Genomic DNA, 27,900 nt, shown 5'->3' with positions numbered 1-27,900 from the left:
TAGTGACATCCATACATTTTTCCACAGTAATTACATTTAGCTTGTGGGTTGTTGGGGTCACCACCCTCCAGTTTGGTAAAGTGTTACCAAACTATGGATACAGGTTTCTTGCCCTGTGTGGGCTTCGGGGCAGGGCAAGGTGTACTCGTTATAGGAGTAGGAGTAGGGTTAGGTTCTGGGGTAGGGGTGTTGGCTGGGGCAGGCGAGCTATCATTGAAATCCGAAGATATTCCTGATTCTCCAACACCAAAAAAAAAAAAAAAAAAAAAAAAAAAAAAAAAAAAAAAAACAAAATCAAAGTGCAATTCAACACAATCATCAAAAACTGCATACAAATAGTAAACCCACATATCTTTTGGATATTTTTTTTAGGGGTTTCATTGATTAAAACCCCAAAAGGCCTTTAGGGGTTTCAATCAATAAAACCCCTCAATTAACATATATGCATAAAATTATTAAAAATCATATATAATATTATAATGTCATTCAAGTATTTAATATCATGTATAAAAGAGCATAAAATATAAAATAATAAATAAATAAATAATTTAGGGTTGATAGTAAGTTAGTAACCATTTCATCTTAGTGGTTTCAATCAATGAAACTCCAAAAAAAAAAAATAATTGGGTTTCGGATTGGAACCCAAATAATTTAGGGTTCCAATCTGAAACCGTAAATCAATTTAGGAGTTTCATTGAAACCCCTAAATTGATTTGGGGGTTTCAATCAATAAAACCCCAAACAAAATTAGGGTTTCGGATTGGAACCCCAAATTAAATTGGGATTCCAATCCGAAACCCTAAATTGATTTAGGGGTTTCAATCTATGAAACCCAATTGGGGTTCCAATCCAAAACCCTAAATCAATTTAAGAGTTTCCATGAAACCCAATTGGGGTTCCAATCCAAAACCCTAAATCAATTTAAGAGTTTCAATGATTTGAAACCCCTAAATTGATTTGGGGTTTTAATTAATGAAACCCAAAAACAAAATTAGGGTTTCGGATTAGAACTCCAAATTAAATTGGGGTAAAATTGGGGTTCTAATCCAAAACCCCAAATCAATTTAGGGGTTTCAATAGGGGTTTCAATGGATTGAAACCCTTAAATCAAATTAGGATTTCGGATTGAAACCCCAAATTTTTAATCCATGAAACTCCAAAAAAAAATTAGGGTTTTGGATGGAAACCCCTAAAAAAAATTAGGGTTTCGGATTGGAACCCTAATTTAATTTAGGGTTCCAATGAAATTTACAAAAAAAAAAAAAACAATCCATTAATTGATATCCGAAACAAATTAAACAATCACAGAAAGAAATAGAAAACCCTAACACTGAATACACATGTTTGATGATCATGAATCCACAGCACACAAGTCACAAATCTCATCCTCCATCTCCAATTCAACCCATCCTTCCTCCAATCTTCGATCAAAACTCAAAAAAAATAAAAATCAACGGAGAAAGGAGAGAGAGATGAGAGAACGAGCTAACTTACCGTGTTCGTAAGGCGTGCGGCATGCATCCGGCGTCGTGCGAGAGAGAGGAGAGAATGAGAGCGACTGGTTAAGAGAGGAAGGAGGGAATGCGGGTGCGATGAGAGAGAGATTAGAGAAGATTCGGCAGTGTGCGAAGGCCGAAGGGAGGGGACGACGCGGGGGGGGGTTTAAACTTAGGGTGAAAACTAAATGAAACAGCGATGATGGATAAAACAGTGCCATTTCATTTAGTGGGTTAATAATAAACCTTATAAATGAAACGACGCTGTTTCATATAAGAAGACTTATTTATTATATACATATATAATATATATAATATATTATATATATACGTAAACGAGCTAAGCGGGGGAAAAATAGATTGGGGGAGGCTGTTTCTGTCTCCCGCCCCGCATATGAGGGGGCAGGACGATCGGGGCAGAGTAGCGGGTTCCACCCCTAATTAATTGTCAAGACATTTTTTTTTTTATTTAATATCAAAAAAATATTGAACTGTTTTACATAAAATGTCAGTTACCTGTTAGTCGCCTTTCTCCAAATTCACACGCAAAAGATATGAGGCCGCAAGATTGTGTGGATACGAAAAATACTAAAAATTGTTTATTAGGTATATTATTTTCCTGCTAATATATTCTAGTTATGGTGATTAACAATGATTTAATCTTTTTTATTTTCTATTATCAAGCATAATCATATCAACGCAATAAAATAATATTGGGTAGTTTCTAACATTATTCTATCGAATAAGTTTTGCTATATATAAGTACAGTCACGTATGAATCTGTGTATTAATATCGATTTATTTATACTTAAAATTTAAATTAATACTGTTTTCAATCAAATTTACTTTTTAACTAATCACATTATATTGATACACAAATTAGTACACAATTATACTTATAACTATATTTTTTCTACATAATATGGTACTAATAATCTTTCAGACTATAATAATTGAGACTCTACTTAGATATTAAGAGTATTTTATATCATTTATAAATAATAAAAAAGTAGTTTATAAATAATATATTAATAATGATTTATTTATAAATAATAACAAAATAAAATAGTATGAAAATATCTTAAAACAAGTACTTTCCCTGACAAATTTAAAAAAAAAAAACAATAATACTGATGCTGTTCCATCAACATCATACGTACTTAAATTAGAAAGAATATTCGCGGAATGTTCTGGATGTGTTATATCTTCACTCGATCGGAACGGTCAAAGACGCTAAGCTCGGTCAAATATGCCAACTCTCGTAAAACCATTAATGTTAGATAAGATAATCGATGAAAGTGCTGGTCGTACTCAACACCCAGAAAAGTAATGGTCTTCGATCTGTCACCATCACCATCGGGAAAAGTCAGTCCTAAAATTTGTGTCCTCAATATCCAACGTGAGGGCGGAAGTTTCTGTGTAATGAGGCTATTATATCATGATGTTCTCAATGGAAGAAATGTCGAGCATGCAGACGTGAAGTATTCTGATACCTTGATATGTGCTTTAATCTCCACTGCCTTTTTTTAGCTAAACTATTCATCCTATCCTGTGTGCTGCCATCATATTCGGAAGATGGAGAGAGAATATGTACACTCATTCCTGGCTTTTTTGATTGTACCACTTTTGATGCGTCCTCATATCCTTGCTGGTGGAGATTCCCTTCTCTCAACCTTTTGTGAGGGTGATTTCGAAAACTACGCACTTAACAGCCCATTTGAAAACAACCTCAAGCTCCTTCTCAAGTCTTTGCCAGCTTCCGCCAGTACTTGGGCGACAGGTTTCAACAACACCTTTGTTGGAGAGGGCCGAGACAGAGTCTATGGACAAGCGCTTTGTAGAGTGGACGTCAACTCCACAGTTTGTCGGATTTGTATAGAGAATGCAAGCCAGGAAATCTTGAAGCAATGCAAAACAGAAGCTGCGATTATATGGTTTGACCTCTATCAAGTTCGCTACTACTTCCAGAATTTCTCTTACTTGATGGTTTATACCGGAAAGTATCCAAATCAGAACCAACTGGAAAAGAACGTATCGAATCCTGTTCATTTTGTTCAAGTTTTAATGTACTTGATGAAAAATATCACAAACGAGACTGCGTTTGATCCCTCTACACGCATGTTTGCAACTGTTGAAATTAAATTCTCGAGGAACAAAACAATCTATGGTCTTGTACAATGTACTAGGGACATGGCACAACAAGACTGTTATGATTGTTTGCACTTTGCCTTAGGAGATCTTCAGGCATGCTGCTTTTCTCGCCAAGGTGGTATTATCGTTTCTAGGAACTGTAATGTGAGGTTTCAGCTGTACCATTTCTACAACGTCTCAGGTTTGGTGTTAACCTACCCAACTTCCAACGGTAAGCACATAAGATCTTTGATTAATTTTTCTGTCCATATATGCTTTAGGATAGATTGGTTCCACCCGGGCATAAATATAAGATAATGATGGTCTTTTCTTCTCCTCATTTCATTATTATTATTATTCTTCTTATTATTATAGGGCTAGGCCTACCTATATAATTATACACCGCTTGCTTTTATTACTATAGTTTGTGAGGAAAGGCTAAATTCAACGTAAAGTTTGCAGATGTAATTCAACCATATAACCTGGTCTCACAGTGAACTTCACCCAGAAATATACAGTTATCAAAAAGCTGTCAAAATTCTAAAACCCAAAAAAGTAATCGTGGTAAATCGAATTTGAAGGCAGTTCTTTTTGTCCAAAAACAGAGGATAAATGGAAGATTTGGATGGTTGTGATCGTTTCGTGTATACCACTCTCAGTACTAGCAATAATCGTTGGGTTTTGGGCTTCTTATCATGGGCGGAAGAAGAGAACATGTAAGAAAGAACAGCGGAAAGTACCTCAAGCTCAATCTATAAAGTTGCTCCACAAATTTTTTCAGATCGACAAATCTCAAGAGTTTTTACTTAGTGGTAAAGCGTACTACATAATGTACAACTAGAGTAACGCTTTAATAAATCCACAGTCAAAATACTATTTTAAGAGAGAATAAGAGAGAGACACTACAACAAAAATAGGTTTTAGTGACAGATGAAACTGTCACAAGAAATGGAAAAAACGTCACGAAATATATTTGGTGACGGTTTCTGACCGTCACCACCACTATCACGTAATGTACGTCACGGATTACATTTGATGACAGTTTACTGTACAAGCATCACTAAAAATATTTTTAGTGACGGTTGGGGAAGTGCCGTTTGAAATAACGTTCGAACGTATCATTTTCTGTGACGATTAGAATCTGTCATAGAAAATTACGTTCGAAAGTAAAATATTACGTTCGAATGTAAAAAAGACGAGCTGACATCCGAACGATAAAAGGTAACGTTTGTTGATTATAGCTCGGATGTATAATGTAAACGTTCGAACGTTTGTACGTGCGAACGTTACGTTCAAATCTCGAATCCAACGAAAATGAAATAATGTCCGAACGTTTGTATCATAACGTTCGGACTTTAATTCGAATGTTAAGAGAGTAGAGTTCGAACGTAAAGTGTACGTTCGGATGTTTGGAACGTTATACTTTTTTGACATTCGAACGTATTTTTAACTTGCGTTTAAACGTTCGAACGTTTTGTTACTATTTCGTATGGTTACGTTCGAACGTATTTTCGAATGTGTAATACTGTTGAAACGTATTTTATTTACATTCAAACGTACATATCAGAAATGCTAAACTCATCCACTTAATAAACAAACCAATTGTTTCATATTACAGTACATATTTCGCAATCAACATTGTTTGAAACTGTTTTCAAATTAGATGTTAAAAACGTAATACAAAAATAAAATTCATTTCTTTTTCTTTCCTCGCCCAGCACGATTATGTTGTAATGACATAACACGCTCCATTTGCAGCATCATCTCCCGCTGCACTTGCTCTTGGACCTCACTACGGATTCTTTCTTCCTGGTCTCTTTGTTGGTCCTGCAAACGCGTCTCTAAATGAGACTGTCACTCTAAGAGGGACTCCAATTCTTGTTGTCTATACCTCATATACTCATTCTCGCGTTGTGCAGCTTCTAAATCTTTGGTAAGATTATTAATTTGTGATGTCGATGAGGTTGAGGAAGATGAACTGGAATGCTTGAAAGATCGTCTCAAACCTCGTGCCATACTAGAGTTGGGCCCAGAAGCTGACTGCATCTCCATAATTTTTCCCTGCAGTTTGAAAGATCAAAACACACAATAAGTAACATATTAAAAGAAATACAAATAAAAAATAATTTAATCACATGTTACATAATTTATTTAACAAAAGGAACACCGCTTACATAATTAATTGCAGCTGCAGGATCCATCCACTCACTATGCTCATTAGTGTGAGCAGCAGCATAGACATGAATGAGGGAAAAGTTTTTAGGATCATCACGTTTCTAAGAAAATGACATTAGCAATTTGAAAAAGATAGTGTTAGTACTTCTGTAAAAGAATAATAAGAAAAAATATGAATTATTGAGTTTATTAATTACCATTTTTTCAGCAAAACGATGGAATGATCTTGAACCAGCACGATGGTGAATAGTCAGAGCAGATCTATTATTTACATTTGTAGAACTTAAGTGCTACAAAAATAATTCCCACCGTTAATTGTAATATATGTACATACATATAATATAAATAACAAATATAAATATAAATAATTATAGAAAATAAATCTAGAATACCTGATATTCTGGAGAGGCAAAAAGATCACAACACTTTATCCAGTCGTCTAATTTCATCTGTTGGAAAGGGCACTGTGCAGCCTCTTCAAACGTCTCAAATTTCTTAAACTGGTCGTGACATCATCCCTTGTGACGTCGGAATAGTGTAGCCATTAACTCATTCACAGTTCTCAAATCCTCGCTACGACCAAAGTCAAGGTCAAATTCATCCTAATTATAAATTAATTACGTTAAAGGAGGAAAGCGCACGACTCCGAATGTGTTCCTTAATCTCATTCGGCACATCTCTCCAGGAGCGCACATAAAATGGAGCGTAAGCTCGAACTACTTTGCCAATATAGGAGGAAAGCGCTGCTGCACTATCATTCACTCCTCCAGTGGAATTATCAGGAATTGTGATTTTCAATTTACCATGCCTTCGATTTTTCTCAAGTGAGATGCCGCGTGTATAACCATGACCGCGACGAGCAGATGCATCAACTAATAGATGATAGTATAATTTTGAAGGTTATATATATTATTTATTGAAACAAACCTCTTGATTATATATAGTATTAACGTAAACATTCCTTACTGGTAGATGTCGACTGTGCATCGTTCTCTGTAATCTTAACTTCATCTTCGGGAACGGACTCCTCAGGTGGGGAGTCCTCAATGGGTTTAGGACTTGGACTCGGTGGAGGAGGCACATTTCTCCTTTGTCTTTTTGGCGGCATACTTGGAAATGATTATATATAACAAAAAAATATTATTAGAATAAATTTATATTTATTATAAAATTCTATAATGGCTGTATATGAATAAACTTTTTAGTACTTTTAGTCTTCATCTTCGGATGTATTTTCCATGTTTGTTTCAGAATCTCTCTATATAACATCTTCGTCATCATCATCAAGCTCTTCTTCGTCATCCTTATCCACTTCCCCCTCGGATTCTTGTTCGTCTTCTTCTTCTGACTCTTCTTCTGTACTTTTCTCACTTTCTTCAATTGAATGATAATTTAATGAAGATGGGTCGAGATGGATGAGTGGGACGTCATCTCTACATAAGGGGAGCAACTCGAGTGCACCGAGGTCAACAAATAAGTTAATACCCCCTCCTCCATCTTCCTGGTAGGCTTCTACATTTAGAGTGTCATCTTCATCTCCACTATTATCGTAATCTGGACTCGTTCCTACTTCATATATATTTCGAGGGACAAATTTTTAAATAACTCGCCAAGTTTTCTTTCCACTATCTTCATCAGCACTTTTCATTGGATCAATCAAGTAATAGATTTCAGTAGCTTGACAAGCCAGTACGAATGGATCATCTTCGTACCATTTAGATGCAGTATTGACACTCGTAAAATGATTATCCCTATATATCGAATCCTGACCACCGCCTAGATCCCACCAATCACATTTAAAGACATATGTTATAGACCCACCCAGATATTTCAATCTGATAATATCACGAATGACACCATAATAATCAATATCATCTGTTCCATGACTCCCCTCGACCAAGACACCACAGTTTTGAGTTTTTCTATTACATTCACGGTCCAGAGTATGGAATCTATAACCTCGAACTGTGCATGCAGTGTATCGAAGTGCTCTGTTTGATGGACCACAGGTCAATGCATTCAATTCAAAAGAGACTGATCCGGGATCACGAGCACGTTATTCCAATATCTAACAATTTAAATAATGTCATTTATTAAATATTAGCTAGAGTTAAAACTTTCATCATGTAACATATATTATAGAGTTTAGTTCATACACGTTGTTCAAACCATCCAGAAAATTCTCACTCGTGTCTTGCCACTATATCCTCGGCGCCTTCCATCTTAAGTTTGTCCATCTGCTCACTGTATAATATAATTTATCATATTATTTTACATAACAATAGTTAAATAAATTCCTCATTATCTTTAGAATTATTTAAACCTTGTACAACGACATACCTGAGATAGTGATCAATCTCCTGACAATTATTTAGCACATACCACCGAACTTTACCCAACTCTGTATCAAGTAAATCGTAACCCGTTTGTGCACTCAAAGGTCGTGCATTCTGAGAAAACACTGATAGCTCACGAGGAGGCGAAGCAGCAAGATCAGCATTTCGTTCTTGACGAATAAATCGTGTCTCAACACCACGAAGATATAAAGAGCAAAATGTTAACCATTCATCGTGTATATAGGCCTCTGCTATTGAACCCTCAGCTCTGGCTTTATTCCTAACAGTGCGCTTCAGTCGACCTAAATATCTTTCAACTGGATACATCTAATGGAACTGTACCGGTCTATCCAACATGATCTCCCGGGGTAAATGTATTGCTAAATGGACTATGACATCAAAAAATGACGGTGGAAAGATTTGCTCAAATTTACATAGTATAGTAGCAATGTCTTCTTTTGGTTTATGCAGCATATCTCGATTCACTACCCGACCACACAAATCCTTAAAAAACATACACAGTTTAGTTATAGCAACACGTACAGCAAATGTTAGCTTCCCACGAATTCCCACCGGTAATAACTTCTGCAAAAATACGTGACAGTCATGACTTTTCAATCCACCAATTTTCCAGTCATCATGGCTTACGCATCTACTGATATTTGAAGCATAACCATCTAGTAACTTCACACCTTGCAACTATTTGCAGAAATCCATCCTTTCCTCCCTTGTCATTGTAAAACATGTATGCGGCATGACCACCCTCTCACCTTCCACTCATAAATGCAAATTATGTTTAATTCCCATTCTCTCAAGAAATTTCCTTGTCTTAATCGTATCTTTCGTCTTTTTATTGATGCTCATCAATGTACTGAGTATATTATCACAAATATTCTTCTCAATATGCATTACATCCAAACTATGTCGCAACATGCAAGACGACCAATACGGCAACTCAAAAAAAATACTACGCTTTATCCAATTCAATTCTGCTACACCTCGTTTTCTCTTGTTCTTTCCCCGACCTTTGCCAAAATTGTTCGCTGCCACATGTACCAATTGTTCCAGGATCTCTTCCCCAGACAATTCATTTGGCGCAATTCTATCTTCTACTCGTCCATCAAACTTAGCGGATTCTGTTCTCCATGCATGATTTGTTGGTAGATAATGTCGATGACCCATGAAACACAACTTTTGAGAATATTTTAACCACTCACTAGTAGTTTTTTTATTACACGTTGGACATGCTAACTTTCCTTTAGTACTCCAGCCGGAAAGATTCCCATATGCCGGAAAGTCATTTATCGTCCACATTACCACAACATGCATCTGAAAAGTTGTTGATGTGGATGCATCATAAGTTCTGACGCCTGCTTCCCATAACTCTTTTAACTCTTCAATCAACGGCTGCAAATATACGTCAATGTCATTCCCAGGTGATCTCGGGCCGGGGATAAGCAAAGTTAACAAAAAGTTGAGCGCCTTCATTCACCTCCATGGTGGAAGATTGTACGGAATCAATACTACAGGCAAATGCTATAACTTGTACTCATATTTCCAAAAGGGTTGAATCTATCAGTTGTGAGTCCGAGGCGCACGTTCCTTGCTTCTATCCCAAACTCTGGATACTGATTATCGAAAGATTGCCACGCAAGTGAGTCAGCAGGGTGCCTCATAAATCCATCATTTTGAACTCTTTTCTCTTTATGCCACTTCATATCGTGAGCTATTGTCTTACACATGTATAATCTTTGCAACCGGGGTTTCAATGGGAAATATCGCAATACTTTAACCGGCATGCTTTTCTTATCCTTCCACCTCGACTCTCCGCATACAAGTCATGCTTGTTTCTCCTCGTTCTCATTCCAAAATAAAACACAATCATTCTTGCACGCATGTATGGACTTATACTCAAACCCTAATCCCTTACTCAACTGTTTCGTTTCATAAAAGTTCTTCGGCAATGCAGATCTTTCGGGAAGCACTTCGTTAAATAAGTCTAATACCATGTTAATTGGTTTGGTTGACATTCCACACAATGACTTTATGTGAAGCAACCGCACAATAAACGACATTTTAGAATGTTTTGTACAGCCTGAATAAAGCTCGCGCTTTGCATCTTCCCACATTTCTAGAAAATTATCTGAATCATTCCGTCGCCCACTTAAGCCATTGTCGTCAACCTCATCCATAAACATCCCAGCTCCAATGTCACTCAACATCTCCTCCATCTCATCTCGCTCATAATCATCATCCACGGGCCGCAAATTTTCCCGCTGACTGAATAAGTCATCCGCTGATTCTGCATACAGCTCACCATGCAGTACCCATCGAGTATACCCCAAATCCATACCGTTCACAAATATATGACTTTCAGCTTCATCCAATCCTATCGCACACAAATGTACACTACTTCCCAAACGGGTCTAAGGTTATTTATGCAATGTTATACAATATCTAACAAAAAAGTCTACAAATAAATTAGTACACATTGTTTGAATTAACATTATGTACTAATAACATTTATATTATTAATGATTGATAACACTTAGAAATTATTATTAGACTTATATAATTCCTAATAACAAATTATATTTATTATCAACTATATAATATATAACACTACTATAAAATAATTTATAATTACTATTATAAATTCTTGATAATACTTATAAATTTTATATGTTATTATATAGCATAAAATAACATATAAGAGACTTATTTATTTCTTATTTAATATAATATATAGTAAATTAGATTATAATTATTAGTTATACTATATATTGATAACACTTAATTGTTATCAGTTATTATATAATTATTACTATTATTGCTAATACTAGGGATTAGGGATTGATACTAATAACTCTATACAATATATTATTAGATAAAATATTTGTTATTATTGAGCTATTAGATTTTTGGGAATTATTATTTTATAATTACAATTTTTAATAATTGTTATATATATAATATAGATACTTATATGTTATTGATAATTTTACTAATACGAATTTTAATTCTTACTATATAAATTATATAATATATAATATAATTATGCCTTATAATTGACACTTAGTAATATAAAATATTTATTATATTAGTTATTTAACTAATTATATAGATAATAGTTGTAAATAATATTATAACTTATAATTATGGTAACTATTCAAATATATTATATATATTGCATATAGTCCTCCAATTAGTAAATAATATCTACTATGCACAACAAATAATCACACTATTTATTTATTTCGAAATTGTTATATATTCTTTAATTACAACATATTACTAAAACATACACTAAAACATACACAAAAATTCACAAATAATTATTATTCAATACCATACAATACACCTAAAACATTAATATCTACCATGCACAACAAATAATCACACTATTTATTTATTTCGAAATTGTTATATATATTCTTTAATTACAACATATTACTAAAACTACAACTAAAACATACACTATAGTCACAAATAATTATTATTCAATACCATACAATATACTAAAACATTATCACATTAAGAATAAACATATAAAAAGTCTACAATTTTTCTTTTTAATTCATCCAAACAACACAATCCATATCACAAATTAAATCCACAATAAAAATATAACTAAATAGAGTTTAGTATATACCTTGTGCTCAAAATAAATTCCTCTTCAAAAATCAAAAATTCTCAACAATTCACAACAAATGATCCTTCAAAAAATACACAATATTAGTTAGTTAAATATATATAAAAAAAACATTGACAAATATTATGTAAATTACAAACAAAATAAAGAAAAAACATAAATTACCTTAATGCTTATAATTCCTTTGCAAACTCTCTCTCACACGTTTAATCTCTCTCACACTAACAAACATACACTCTCTCGTTCTCTCCCTCTCTCTAAAACTCTCTCTCTCTCTCTCCAAATTCACGCACGGTAGAAAACAGAAATGACTCTGCTTTCCTGTGCGTGAAACTTTTATATTCTGCTTCTTATACAATTAACGTTCGGACGCTCATTAATGGCGAACGTTAATTTAACCACCAAACGTTCACTTTGTAACGTTCGAACTTATAATTATAACTTCAGTTATTTTTACATAACTGAAGTTAGTATAATATATAAATAATTTAAATATTAAATTATAATATTAGTTAATATTATATTAACTAATAATATAAAATATATTATTATATTACAGCTATATAATATAATAACTATATTTTATATTGTAGTTATAATAAGTATATATGTAATATACTATATAGTACTAATTGTATATTATACTAGTATTATAGTAGATATTATACTATATCTAATAACTATATTATATACTATATTATATAATAACTAATAAATATAATATACTTATTATATAGATACAATAGTATATTAACTATAGTGTAATATATAGTATACTATACATATAACACATATATAACACTATAGTATATACAATAGTTATTATATAGATACTATATAATTTTAACTATAGTATAATATATATAAATAACTGATATTAGTTATACTACAAATATATATTATTCACTATAATAATATAGTTTAACATAAATAAGATAAAAATCATAATTACATATAATTATATATACTACTTTATATTAATATATATATATATAATATATGTATATAATATAGTATATACTATAATACTATATACTATATAATATAGTATATAATACGTATATAACACTATATACGTAGTGTTATATACGTATTAACACTATATACTATATATAACACTATATACACTATATAGTATATAGTGTAATATACTATATATAACACTATATACACTATTAACACTATATACTATATAATATACGTATATAATATTATTATATATTATATAATATATCATATTATACAGTAATATATAGATAATATAATATATATTATATTAATATATTATATAATATATATAATATAATATATAGTGTAAAAACGTTCGAATGTTATAATTAAAACGTTCGGACGTGTTAATTAACGTCCGAACTTATACGTTATACGTTCGCATGTTAACATAGCGTCCGAATGTACAAGTTATACGTTCGCACGTATGATTCTAAGTCCGAACGTATAATGCATAACGTTCGCATGTAGAGGAAACGTTCGAACGTTAATTAATGAACGTTCGAACGATAACTATATATAAAGCCAGGCCCGACGGTTTCCAGGCCATAACATTCATCCAAAACTCAAAAATTCTCTTCCTCTCCGCCACGCACGCCGCCGCAACTGTCGCCATCCGCTGCCGCAACCGTCACTAAAAGGTAATGTGCCTCTCCCTCTTCTATTTAGTACCATTTTAATCTGTGGGTTTCAAAAATTTGAAACCCACCATAGGTCGGTTATAACACTTGCATTTCCGGCCACCATTCGCACTAAATTGATAAAATAGGACCGTAGAAATATTCCCCACTGTTAGTAGACTAGTATTTTGGTTGTTTGTGGCTTCAAAACATGCATTTCGAAGCTTTCAATAATGGCTGAGTCGACTCAGCGATTCCGTGTCATAACGTTCGGACGTCACGATACAACGTCCGAACGTGTGACCTTTAGTATTCTTTACGTTCGCATGTTAAATGATAACGTGCGAACGTATTATTTATTCGTGCGAACGTATTCTTTAACAGAACGTTGGATAAAACGTTCGAATGTAAATCGTTGGTCTTCTTCGGTTAGTAAGAACGTTTGAACGTATGACGGTTCAAATTCATTATTTCCTAACGTTTATATCATACGTTCGGACGTAATGAACTCATTTGTATGTTTTTATCGAACGTTTGAATGACATGTTCGATAAGAGCGTCCGAACGTATCATCTTTGTAAATTCGCACATGACAATTTTAATTTTAATGTGCGAACGTACGTTCAATAACGTTCGAACGTTTCCTATTAAAATATTTTTATATTGTTTCTTTTTATTATTATTATTTTAGATATTGAAAAGGTGAAATTATTTAAAAATTTTACTGGCAAAATTACGTAAATTTATAAGGATGATATTTTAATTTACGTAAATGTATCTGTGATTCTAATCATTTTTTTTTAAATATTATAACTTATATATTTTTTTAAATTTTCAGGATATGGCTCAGTATATAACGACAAGGAAGCTAGGGAGGGATGGAGGCAATCCGGACATCGCTCGACTGGGGGCACGAACTGTTATGGGGAACAAGAAATCCTCATTAATGAGTTTGATGAGCTCAGCTGGGAGCAGAAGACGCTGAGAGATGTCTTCATCACCAGAGGCTGGGGCCCCATATGCACATTGAGGGGAAAGATTTACCCCTCAATGCTTCGAAAGTTTTATATTGAGTTGGCCACCATGCCTAATGATGTATCATCCCATACTCTTAGTGTACGTGGTGTACAGTTTCAGTTCTCAGCGGATGTTCTCGTCGATTTACTCCAGATTCCGCATATACTACCTGAGTTGACAGCTGCTCAGGCTGGTGACATAGTAGCTGCATTTTCCCTCGGCATATTTGAGGCAGATCCAGCCGCTTCTGCTTCATTTTCGGGCCCTGTTGAGTTTATGCCCAGTCATGAAGAAGATCAACCCGAGGGCAATCCTATTGCTGCTGAGGTTGGTGATGATGAGCAGGACCAGGATTTCTATATCCTCACTGGCACGGGCCGCATGAAACTCAATAGGCCGAACTCCTTCAGCCAGAATCAGCTGCTGCCTTTCTTTCACATGTTGCATATTTTTGTTGCAACAAATGTAGACCAAGTGGCACATAAGAGCACATTCAGTCGAGCTCGTGCACAGTTCCTGATTTGCTTGGCACGTGGTGAGCCCATTGATTTGCCCCTTGTTATATTTGAGCGGATCCGTTACGAGGCCAGCATCGTTACCACGGATAATCTCCAGTACGGAGTCATCATCAGCCGCTTATTACTAGCCCGGGGAGTGTCACTCCAGGCTGAGGAGATGGTGATAAACCAGATGAGCCCCATCGACATAACCACACACCGCCGGAGCATTGGACAAGGGAGAGGCTTAGCTCGGCGTCAGTCTGGTCCTACGCCAGATCTTGTTCCCCCGACTGAGTCTGGGACCAATGTTGCTTGCCCGTCGGCGAGTACTAGTCAGCAGCCGGGAGTTACATTTGCTGGGGATGTACGACCTGCTTGGGTTGATGCAATGATGACAGATATGAAGGCGCATATAGACCGACAGATCGATAGACAGATTGCGTATATAGATCAGGCTGTTGCACATCTTGCACATCATGTAGATGTGCTAAACAATAAGGTTGAGACATTGACTGAGGAGTTTCGATCTTTTGTAAACCAGCAGTTCTGAAAGTGATTTGAAAAATTTATCATATTTTATTTTTTATTTTCGACATATGTAATGGACACAAATATTTAATGTATGTATTGTATAGCTTAATTTCTACTCTTAATTTTATTTTAATATACCGTTACTCAACCTTACTATTAAAAAAATATATATTATGGTTAATTTATGTAAATTAACATATAACGTTCGAACCTTATCACTTTAACGTTCGGACATTGGCGCTAATATATTAACGTTCGCACGTAATTTATACAAACGTTCGAACGTTCGCGCTAATATTTTTACATTCGCACGTCAATATACATAACATTCGAATGTTATTGTGACGTGCGGACGTATTATGTGAAACGTCCGAACGTTTTAATATTCTTGCCCAACATTTAGTGACAGTTCTCACAAACCGTCACAATAAATACGTTTTAGTTGCAGTTTGGAAAACATCACTATTTATAATCTGTCACTAAAAGCCATGTTTGTTGTAGTGAGAGAGCCTTTTTTTTTTTTAGTTACCGATTCACACAAGAATCAAAAGAGGGGGGCTATATATAGCCCCCTACAAGGTTGGCCTTAAAGGCCAGCCTTAATCTGCCATTTATTTGGCAGAAACGCATGGCTTTAAGCCATGCATTAGGTAGAGTAAAGGATGGGTCTGCCCCACGTGGGCACCCCTCCAATTAACATCTCTCACTCGCACACAGTGGACATGACCACAGGTCAACATCTCTCTAATATTCTCAATCTTATTCATACAAGTAAATAGGTCGTGCGACCACCAAGCATATCTATAGAAAGGTGGGAGTACATACACTAAATCTCTCCCAGAGAAGACTAGCATAGTAACATCCCTAAAGTGTCTGGTTATGTCCTAGACTCATTCGATTGCATTAGTTTCAAGCATTTTTGAAACCCTCTTGAGTTTCAGAAAACTCAAAACAATGCTTGACTATCTCTAAATCATTTCAATATATTCACAACCTTAGTCGCTACCAGTATGTAGCGTCATAGTTTGACGTCAGCAAACACTATCGAAGATGCGATATCGAAAAATCTTCTTTTGCACTTATATCATTCAATTTTGGTCAAACCGCTTTCCTAGCAATGCCTCTTTAGACCGTATTTGATCATGGCCATAGACAACATGTCAAAGTAGCAGACATCATAACCTTCATCTTGTGACATAGTCAAAAGTAAAGGACACTTAAAAAATGAGACTCACACAGTGAGAAAGAGGGGAACCATTTACTCACTTACTTATTCGGTCAAATGAGCACATGTAGTATGAAACACATGCTACGGTGGATTTCTCTTTCTTAAAGAGCATATGTCTATATCAACATCGTACAGATCTTAGTTTAGCCGCTCCTTAAGCGTCTAACCCGAGTTCCTCTATTTGCTTGCCTCCAAGGCGTCAAAGAGGACCTTACATCTGGCTAACCACAGGCTACATTGGTTGTGGGGCAACCCATGCATAGTCCTCTCATTGGACCTGATCTTAGCTCCCACTAAAACGACATATCTTTGTGTCAACTAACTTATCCATTTGGACAAGTATCTAAGAACACAATGTCTCATCTCTACTCGCTTCTTAAGTGCTAAAGGCGATCACTCGTGTGAGTGAGCTGATCTAAGCCTGTTGACATATCTTGTGTGTGAATTAGAAAGACAATACGATAAAGACAATAACTGAATCATATTGTATTAAAATCCAAAAGGAAATGGTACATCTCAATGTCATTTGAAACACAAAAAACATTTATAGTCTACGCAATCCTAGATTCCTAACATGAGCCTCAAAGACATCTCTTGCTATGGGCTTCGTTAAGGGATCAGCAACCATGCGACTTGTAAAGAGGTGTCTCTGATGTAGTGGTATCTGATATCTATGTATTTAGTTCTTCCATGGTACTTAGAGTCCTTAGCATATGCGAGAGTAGCCATGTTATCACAGAATATTGTCACCGGATCTGAAGAATCCGTGCCAATGTCTAAATGCTTGAGGAATCTTCGTAACCAAATAGCTTCTTGAACCGCTGCAGAACAAGCTACGTATTTGGTCTCCATGTTGGATAAAGCTATACATGGTTGTTTCTTGCTGCTCCATGTAATGGCGCCATTGTCGAGCAGAAAGGCATACCCAGTGGTTAATTTACGCTCATCTAGGTCACTGCCCCAGTCGGCATCGCTGTAACCTTTTAGCTGCAAATCTGAACTTTGATAGCACAGCACAAAGTTTGCAGTTCCCTTGAGATATCGGATAATCCTATTGACTACTTTCCAGTGAGCCAGTCCAGGGTTAGATTGGAATCTACTCACTAAGCCAACTGCATAGCATATGTCAGGCCGAGTACACATCATTGCGTACATTAGACTACCCACAGCATTAGCATAAGGGATACGAGCTATCTTTTCCTTTTCTATTTGAGTCTTAGGACACAACTCTTTAGATAAGTTCTCACTTTTTGCAATAGGGGTGTCAATGGGTTTACATTCATTCATTAGGAAACGCTCAAGGACTTTCTTTATGTAAGTCTGTTGGGACAAACACAAAAGTCTCTTTGAGTGATCTCTGTAGATCTTAACTCCCAGAATGTATTCTGCTTCATCCATATCCTTCATCTCAAAATTAAAGGATAACCACTCTTTTGTGGTGACTTTCAACCCTTTATCATTTCCAGCTAGTAGTATGTCGTCAACATATAATGACAACATAATGAAACTCTTCTTGGTCCTTTTGAAATAGACACAATGGTCCTCTGTGATCATCGTAAACCCATTCGAAAGAACGGCTCGATGGAATCTGAGGTACCATTGCCTAGATGATTGTTTTAGGCCATATATTGATCGTTTGAGCTTGCACACTTTGCGCTCTTGACCTTTGACCACAAAACCCGTTGGTTCATCCATATAGATCTCCTCATCTAGCTCTCCATTGAAAAATGTTGTCTTAACATCCATTTGGTAGAGTTCCAAATCCATATTTGCTACTATAGCTAGAATTAGGCGAATTGAAGCAAACCTCACCACTGGTGAAAAAGTTTCCTCATAGTCTATACCCTCCTGCTGGGTATATCCTTTCGCCACTAAATGAGCTTTGTCCTTATCTATCGATCCATCCGACTTGCGTTTGACTTTAAGAACCCATTTGTTCCCAATAGTCTTACGCCCTGTCGGTAGATCAACCAGATCCCAAACCTGGTTTGTCTTCATAGACTCAATTTCATCATTAAGAGCTTTCATCTACTCATCTTTAGTAGAAGATGAGAGAGCCTCATGAATTGTCCTAGGCTCATCATCATCATGCGGAGCTACCATAAAAGCTTCCCCTCCAATCTCAAGATGACAACGGGGAATACTTTCACGTGTGCTTTTACGCGGCTGAGATTGTTGTGATTGATTGACAAGTGGTGTGCTCCCACTCGAATTTAAGTCCCTTTTATCATTTGTAGGAGTTTGAAGAATTTCTTCCCATTCTTAACTAAATTCCTTGGAGCACTTTCCTCTTGTTCCACAATCTCATGAAGTTCTAAACTCCTATCAACCTCACCTCTACTTGGAAATTCATTTTCAATGAAGTCCACATCTCGTGATTCAATCTTAGTTACACTTCCATCAGTTTGTTCACCTATTAACACATACCCTTTAGAGTGTTCTGAGTACCTTATAAAGATACACTTCTTCCCTCTAGGGCCTAATTTCCCATACTTATGAGAAAGATCATGAACAAAACCCGTTGAACCTCATGGCTGCAAGTTACTCAAATTGGGTTTCTCACCGGTCCATAGTTCATATGGGGTGGAAGTTTCTGATTTGGAGGGCACTCGGGTAAGAATCTAGGCAGCAGTCAAAAGTGCATCCCCCAAAAAGAAATTGGTAGGTTTGCTTACGCCATCATTGACCTAACCATCTCAAGTAGTGTTTGATTTCTCCTTTCCGCCACGCCATTTTGCTATGGCGTACTCGGTATCGTTAACTGTCTTTTGATTCCTTTTTCATCACAGAACCTTTTAAATTGTTCAGAGAGATATTCTCTTCCTTGGTCAGTTCTTAGAGTTTTTAAACTCTTATCTAACTGATTCTCGACCATTCTTAGATATCGCCTAAAACATTCCAATGCTTCAGACTTATGGAAGATTAAGTAGACATGACCGTAACATGAAAAATCATCTATAAAAGTGATGAAGTAGACACCTCCGTGTCTTGCCCTCACACTCATTGGACCACAGATGTCTGAGTGGACTAATTGTAGTGAAAAAGATGCCCTAGTGGCTTTTCCAAATGGTTTTCTCTTAGCTTTTCCTATTAGACAATGTTTACACGTGGGCAAGATGACCTTAGCGAGATTGCCTATTAGGCCCTTTTCTAGCTAATTGAATCATTCTATCTTGCCCTATATGGCCAAGCCTAGCATGCCATGTATATGAATCCAAATTATCAATAGATGAAGAAAGAAAAGCAATAGATTCATTTATATTAGAATAAACCAAATCCAATATCATAAAACCGTCTTGAAGAAAAGCATTGTCATAAAACACATGGCCCAAATGAAAGGAAACATGATTGTTTTCAAAAACAATCTGAAAACCAAGTTTTAATATAGTAACAACTGAAAATAACTTTCGTCGGATCTCGGGAGCGTATAGCACATTGTGGAGGAAAAGAGTGCGGCCACCCCGCAAGTCCAGCTTATAGGTACCAAGTCTTAGTACCTCCACACTAGCTCTATTCTCCACCTTGATATCATGGCTTCCAGTTGGAATCCGGCGATACTCCACAAATCTGACTCTATCTCACGCTATGTGCTCAGTCGCTCCTGAATCAACAGTCCACAAAGGATAGGAGTCAGCAACCATCACATAGCTAGTTACAAAAACAATGCAAGAAAAGTCAGAGTGTACCTTCTTCGGCTTAGTGCAATCACGAGCAAAGTGGCCAATCTTTCCACAGTTGAAGCACTCTAATTTTGACTTGTTTTTCCCGCGCTTGCCCCTCTTGGTGCGCTGAGAAGTTCCAGACACTTTTTTAATATGTCCAGCAGCTACTCCATTCTTGGACTTCTTGCACTTAGGCCTTGATGCCTTGCACGGACCAGCATTAGCCATATAGGCCGTATGATTGGGCTTAGCAGCCTCTAGGTGCTTAGCCTCCAATTCCAAGTGACGCGAGACATCATCAAAGTCTTTGATATTCTCGTTATGCGTCAGGTTCTGACTCATATTCTCCCAAAAATTCTGTAGTGATCTTATCACTGCCTGTACTTGCTATTCATCTGTTAGGTTGTTTCCTGCCGGTCTAAGTTCACAGATCATAGTTGACATAGCCCTAAGATGCTGCTTCATCGTGTGGTCAGAGCGCGTCTTACAGGAGTCGAACCTCATGGTTAATCCACGCAACCTAGTGGCTAAAGTTCCACCAAACTTCAACTTCAAAGCCTCCCACATGCTTTGGGCAGTGTCATAGACCTTGAACTCACACATTAGATCATTGTGCATGCTGCTTAACATAATTATGCGTGCGCACCGATTTTTCTTAGCCCATTGGGTATAGGCTTGTTGATCTATCTTGTGTTGTTCCGAGTTCCATTCCTCGGGCATAGTAAGGATATGAGATAAGGCCTCCAAGACCTCTTGCTCATCTAAGACATATTGGATCTTGCGATGCCATATGTCATAGTTTTTCCCATCTAATTTCTCCCCTTTGTTTAAGTCGGCAACAATATTCTTGGATGCCATTTCACTACAATACGCAAAGAAGGGATATTACTCACATACCTAAGAAATCTGCCTCCTCCTTTCAAGTTAGAAAAAGAATGATTTAGACATGTCGCAAGATCGAAAAATCTCTAGGTTTCAGAATCATCTCTTGCGCTACAATATCCAATTATTAGATTTCTAGCTCAATTCCCGCGCAAATTTTAAAAAAACAAATATGGGAGAATTTATCATCATAAATCTCAACCATACTCCCACTATCTTAAATAGTCATCTAGACCTAGTCACATGTAAAGACACAACCTACTAAAACCGCATTAACCTTTTGGGACAGTCTACAAGGACAACTACCCAGACCATAGCAACCAGTTGGGTCATTCTACAAAGACAGCCAGACTACAGCAACCTGTTGGGCCAGTCTACAAAGATGGTTCATATGAGACCATTATAGTTCATTTTTCTTGTTCCATCAGTGCATTTACAGTTCTTACTGAGGCCACTATAGTCTTTTTGGCTATGCAGTGCATTTACAGTTCTTACTAGGGTCACCATGGTCTTTTGGCTATACAATACATTTACAGTTCTTACTAGGGTCACTGCAATTCTTTCAGCCTATCATTCATACTGAAAATTCTAACTAAGACTATTTAGTGGGATTTTCTATTTTATCACTAAAAGAAATAAAGACTAATGTCTAAACATTCAAATCTAACATTCATAGATGATAAAATAATCATATTTCCATATGTTCAATACACACATACATGTTATCACATTTAATCTAAAAATTAAATAAAAGATCACATGTAATATAACATTATGGAAAAAAATAGTATGAAAATAAACAAATATTCACATGTTATCACATTTAATCTATAACATTAAATAAAAGATCACATGTAATATAACAATATATCTAAGCATATATTAAATCATGCCAAAAATTTTTTTTTATAAACATTTAAAACCCCCACCTAAACCAAAAGAATATTTGCAGCCCAGTAGTAGGTCTTGGGTTCAAAACCCATTGTGCCACTTTTTTTTTTTTCGGTTCTTAAAAACAAACTTATAGAAAAAAACACTGGGCTTAAAAGCCCAGCCCCTTTTTTTTCTTTCTTCTTAAACCCAAAACGTAGTGGGCCGAAAAGCCCAAGCCCAACCCGGCCCATCAGAGGGTAGATGACTCAAGTCATCTTCTTCCTCCCGCAAGTTACTGTTCACGTGAACAGTAACTTGAGAAAAAAAAAAATTTCAGCTGCCGTTTATGGACGTCACTGACGCCGCCGATCGCCGAAAACTGCTTCTAGAGGAAGCTGGGCAATGCTCGCAGCACCCCTTTGGTGCGCACAGCACCGAGGCGGTGCTACATGGTGCCCCCACGGTGCACGAAGCACCGTGGGCACCTGTTGGTGCGCGTGACACCGTGGTGCTCGGGGTACCGTGGTGCGCGCAGCACCATTACAGGGGTGTCGTGCGGCACCCTTGGTGCATGCTGCACCTCCACCATCAGGTGGTGCGCGCTGCACCACCGAGTGCAGGGGTGGTGTGCGCTGCACCACCGTGCGTGAGTGGTGAGCGCAGCACCATTTGGTGCGCACTGCTCCTCCACGCACAGGTGGTGGACGCGGTGCTTTTTGTCCATCGCACAGCAGCCTATCAATTTTATTTTTTAATAAGAAAATGCAGCACCACATGTGCGCAAATCACATAAAAAAACACAATCATAGTTTACATGCATATGCCAAAAAGAAACTGGAAGCAATTATAAAAGCTCTGATACCAATGTAAGAAAGCACAGTGGAAAATACCTCAAGCTCAGCTTATAAAGTTGCTCCACAAGTTTCTCCAGATTGACAAATCTCAAGAGTTTTTACTTAGTAGTAAAGCGTACTACGTAGTGTAAAACTAGAGTAATACTTTAACAAATCCACAGCCTAAATACTATTTTAAGAGAGAATAAAAGAGAGAGAGCCTTTTTTTTTTTAATTACTGATTCACACAAGAATCAAAAGAGGGGGGCTATATACCTTAAAGGCCAGCCTTAATCTGCCATTTATTTGGCAAAAACGCATGGTTTTAAGCCATGCGTTACAAGCAAATAACGCCATGCGTTAGGCAGAGTAAAGGAGTGGTTTGCCCCACGTGGGCGCCCCTCCAATTAACAGAACCGAAAGAGGTAAATTATGTAAATGACTAACCATCGTAAAATTAGTTCAATATGCATCCCGAGAAGGAGATTAATTTAATGTTTCTTTGCAGACGATGACAGAAGCCAAAATGCACTGGTACATGAGTTGGCTTGGCCCACGGGAGTCGACATTACAGAAGAGGGTGAATTGGTTAGTTCTGAAGAACTGCCCTTCATGAAACTATCGACACTAATGGCAGCTACAGATAACTTTTCAGATTCAAATAAGCTGGGAATTGGTGGATTTGGGACTGTATACAAGGTAACATCAACTTCTCTGTTCAAAGTGGCTCCAGTGTTGCTTCACCGTCCCGAATTTATGCCTGGTTCTGGATAACTTCTTAGGGTGTGCTTGCAGATGGTAAGACAGTAGCAGTTAAAAGGTTGTCAGGGAAGTCATGGCAAGGCTTGGAGGAATTTAAAAATGAGATCATAGTTATTGCAAAACTTCAGTACAGAAACCTGGTGAAGCTCTTGGGATGTGCAATAGAGGGCCATGAAAAGCTGCTTGTTTATGAATTCATGCCCAATAGAAGCCTTGATTTATTTATATTTGGTTTTTTCCTTCAAACTTCATGGTTATATTCCGAATTCATCTAAGATATATGAACAAATGGCCTTCAAACGTGTTTTCAGATTCGAAAAAACACAGTCAGCTTGACTGGAAGACATGCTACGATATTATTGTTGGTATTGCGAGAGGACTTCTTTATCTTCACGAGGACTCCCGGCTTAAAATCATTCACAGGGATCTAAAGCCCAACAACGTATTATTGGACCATGAAATGGTTGTTAAAATATCAGATTTTGGCGCGAGGATCTTTGGTGAGGATCAAAACACTGCTAACACTAGGAGAGTCGTTGGAACATAGTGAGTGTACTTCTTTTCTTTCTTCTGCAATATATTTCCCTAGTTCTTTCTAGTATTCAATTGAGAAGAAAACACGGTAATGATATGCTTGAACACAGCGGATACATGGCTCTTGAGTATGCAATGGAGGGGCTGTTTTCTGTAAAATCTGATGTTTTCAGTTTCGGCGTCATCTTGCTTGAGATTATTAGCGGGAGGAAAAATAGCGGCTTCTACCTGACAGGGCAGGCCCAGACACTCCTTCCACACGTATGTTTTTTTTTTTTTTGTCTACTAAAACAGAATATAGTTTAGTTTAGTTAGTTAAAAATGGATGCTTCATCATTATCATTTTGTTAGGATTGATTGGAGATAGTAATTATGCACATAATCAAGTTTATGTCTGTATTGACAGGCCTGGAAACTTTGGAATGAAGGGAAAGAAATGGAATTTGTGGACCCTTTGTTGATGGAGTCCTGCATGATTACACAAATATTGAAATGCATGCATATCGGGCTTTTGTGTGTGCAGGAGGATCCCGCAGATAGACCCACCATATCAAAGGTGGTAGTTCTATTGGGGAAGGAATCAATACCTCTTCCTAATCCAAAACAATCTCCACTTTCTGTGGGTAGAGTCATTCAGACTGATCGTTTTCTCATAACAAATCCTTCTGTAAATGATCTTACTTGTTCCATTCTTTCACCAAGATGAATACTGGCAGCGTTTCTTGTAACATTCCCTGCTATTAACACGTTTGCAAGCTGAAAATATGTTATAATTTTTATATCATAGGAAGTGGGACATCTTATGCTTTCTACTCCACAAGGAGGAAATTACAACGAGCTGTAATTGAACGATGAATGAAAATCCACATTATAGGGCTCAATTCTGCTGCTATTTATTTTATTAGTTTTCTGTAGGCCCGTTCCCCTTTGAAGCTGGGCTGTTCGTTCAAACATATAGAGCCCATTGATGAACTGTGACACCTTTTAACAAAAGAACAAGGACACGGGCCCAATAACAACAGCCCACTGTATTTTTTGAGCCTATGTCGACTTTCAAGAATTTGATTCCTAGACTTCGAAATCTAAGCTATCTATACTTATACATAAAGTGCGAATCCACTATCTATAATATTTTCGTATAACTTTTTCATTTACCATTTTATCTTTCGTTATATTCTTAAATTACGTCTTCAGTGTTTCTATTCTTCTTTGGCTAATTATTAATTTTGTCTTTTTGCGAAATTGTTATTCCGTGATTTTACATTTCTGAATTGCTGATCTCTTTCCACTTTTATCCTGATTTTGCATCCAAATTCGGTCACTTTTATTTCTTGTTTTCCTTCACCGCCTTCCCATCATTGTCATTTTACAATTGAATCTTATCACTTTCTCTGTCAATCTCTTAATATTTTCCTTTCGTTTGTTTTCTATTTCTGTGTACTCTCACTTGCTTGCAAAAAAAAAAAAAAGTGTTTTCGAATTGTTCCTCCTCCTGAATCTCCTCGTGAATCTCGGCAGTCTTGGTATGTTTCTTCTTCCTCCATTCTCTCAGTGTTGCATGAGTGAATTTCTTACACTATAATCACATCATGCGCATATAGATGCAACAAAAAAAAAAAAACCGAACAGAGAGAGTGAGAGAGAGAGAGAGAGGAGAAGAAAGTGGCAGGCGGAATGTGGAGATGAAGTCTGAAGCCGTAAGGATGAGAGAGAGAGAGGCTGAGATGCAAAATGCAGAAGGAGGCCGAATGGAGTGCTTAAGGCATATGGATGGTTTTATATCGATGGGGGTAGGGTTAGGGTTTTTTGGGTGTGAAAACGACGCTGTTTTCGGATTGGGATTGGGTGGTTGAGGGTTTCTATGCTAAAAATGGCACCGTTTTGGTGTTTTGGGTTGCTGGCTGGGTTGGTTTTTGTTTCTGATTTCGGGTCTAGAGTTGGGCCGGGTTTTTTTTCGAATAAGAAAAAGATCAAATGTTACATGTTTGTAAATTTAACTACTAACATATACTTTTTTTAAATTGTGTTACTTAGTATTTGAATTTTACATAACATATGGTTTCTTTAAATCTTTTTAGTTAGCATTTGAATTTTACATAAAGTTATATTAAGAATTTAAAATATTGAAAAAATAAAATTTACATTATTCTAAAACTTGATTATTATTTTTTAATTTATGCCCTAATATTTATACCAAAATTACTAATAATGTTTAAAAAAAATTTGAATTTGTTAATGTTCTATGGAGAAATATAAAAAATGATACATCAGCCAGGGTTAGGCGTGAGATAAGACGAAAGGGGGGAAAAAATCACTAATGGGCCTTCCTTTTCTCCAAATAAGAAAAAACAAACATTGTTACGTGTTTGTTTAGTTAGATATTAGCACGAAGTTTATTTAAATTTGTTCACTTAACATATAAATTGTAAATAAAATTTTATTAAGAATTTAAAATATAAAAAGATAAAATTTGAAATGTTGTAAAATTTTCTTTGTTTTAATTTATTCATTAATAATTATTGCAAATTTAATAATAATGTTTATAAAAAATTTAATAATTATTACAAATTTGTTTGATTAAATATGCTGAAGTACAATAGTAAATTCAAGTATGTTGTCGGGCAGTTAATTAATTCTTTTTTGCATCATAGGTTTTTCACCTGCTAACTTAATGTCATAAGTCTCATGCACTCTATCAATCACTCTTTCATTGAGAGCAAAGAAACTAATCAATCGTATTTACTGAGATTAAAGAAACTAATTAATAATTTTTTTTATAAATACTTAATTTATTTATATCATTTCTTATTATTGTTAAAAAAATATTTCTTATGTAATTTTTTTAATAGATTTGTCACTTTTGCTTTTACTTTACTGTTAATCAATCTGGTTGTTATCCATTTCCCATATTTGCACTATTCTTCTGTTTCTCTTCTACTTCCTGATATGTTCTTTTCTATCTTATTTGAAAAAATATTTTTCAATTTTTCCATATTCATATAAATGCACTTGTAATTAAGATTAATTGTTAATATTATATTTTTGTTGTGTGAATATTTGTTTTTCTCATTATATTAATTTCTTTTAATACATTTGTTTTATTCTAAAATTTACAATCTTATTTAATTCTCCAATATTTCCATTTTTATATATAATAAATATTCATATTATATTTTGTTTTGTATATAATAAAAATATAAAAAATAATACATATATATATTGATATTATGCCCCCACTAGGCAAACGTCCAAAGGACATTTCTTCTACTTGAAATATTAATGTGCGAATCCATCACTTACACGTATAGAAAAAGCTGAAATATAAATATTATTATGCGGCAGGTTTCTATAATGGAAAAATATAGTTGCAAGCACAATTGTGTACTAATCTGTGCACCAATGTGATGTGATTGGTCAAAAAATAGATTTTATTGAAAACAGTATTAATTTAAATTTTAAGTATAAATAAATCAGTATTGGTACACAGATTAGTGCACGACTGTGCTTGTTTATAGCAAAACTCTTCTATAATATTAGCGGCATGTTTATTGTGTCTATTGCTGGTTGAAAACTATTTCCAAATAAGAGTGTACATTGTGTAGTGCATGGCAATAAATTAAACATTGTGTTCTCCTATTTTAATAAACCACTAAAAATGTAT

General features: G+C 35.7%; 1 protein-coding gene across 1 annotated transcript; it reads left to right on the top strand.

Annotated features, from left to right (window-relative positions):
* Window positions 1-2,897: 2,897 nt before the first annotated feature.
* On the top strand, window positions 2,898-24,945 carry LOC122276571 (cysteine-rich receptor-like protein kinase 15). Its single transcript, XM_043086399.1, has 8 exons — window positions 2,898-3,858; window positions 4,232-4,342; window positions 19,284-19,298; window positions 23,452-23,642; window positions 23,726-23,936; window positions 24,017-24,251; window positions 24,350-24,500; window positions 24,646-24,945. The coding sequence occupies exons 1-8, from the start codon at window positions 3,072-3,074 to the stop codon at window positions 24,943-24,945; spliced, it is 2,001 nt and encodes a 666-aa protein (XP_042942333.1). The 5' UTR covers window positions 2,898-3,071.
* The last annotated feature ends 2,955 nt before the right edge of the window (window positions 24,946-27,900 follow it).

Source organism: Carya illinoinensis, chromosome 9, assembly GCF_018687715.1.
Source record: "Carya illinoinensis cultivar Pawnee chromosome 9, C.illinoinensisPawnee_v1, whole genome shotgun sequence".
NCBI lineage: Eukaryota > Viridiplantae > Streptophyta > Magnoliopsida > Fagales > Juglandaceae > Carya > Carya illinoinensis.
The sequence above is the reverse complement of the archived record's forward strand: the minus strand, read 5'-3'. Positions and strand labels throughout refer to the sequence as shown.

Coding starts and splice junctions, on each gene's coding strand:
- LOC122276571 (XM_043086399.1), top strand. CDS start 3,072: ATGGAGAGAGAATATGTACACTCATTCCTGGCTTTTTTGATTGTACCA. Junction 3,859..4,231: donor AACCTACCCAACTTCCAACG/GTAAGCACATAA, acceptor GTCCAAAAACAG/AGGATAAATGGAAGATTTGG. Junction 24,252..24,349: donor AGGAGAGTCGTTGGAACATA/GTGAGTGTACTT, acceptor GCTTGAACACAG/CGGATACATGGCTCTTGAGT.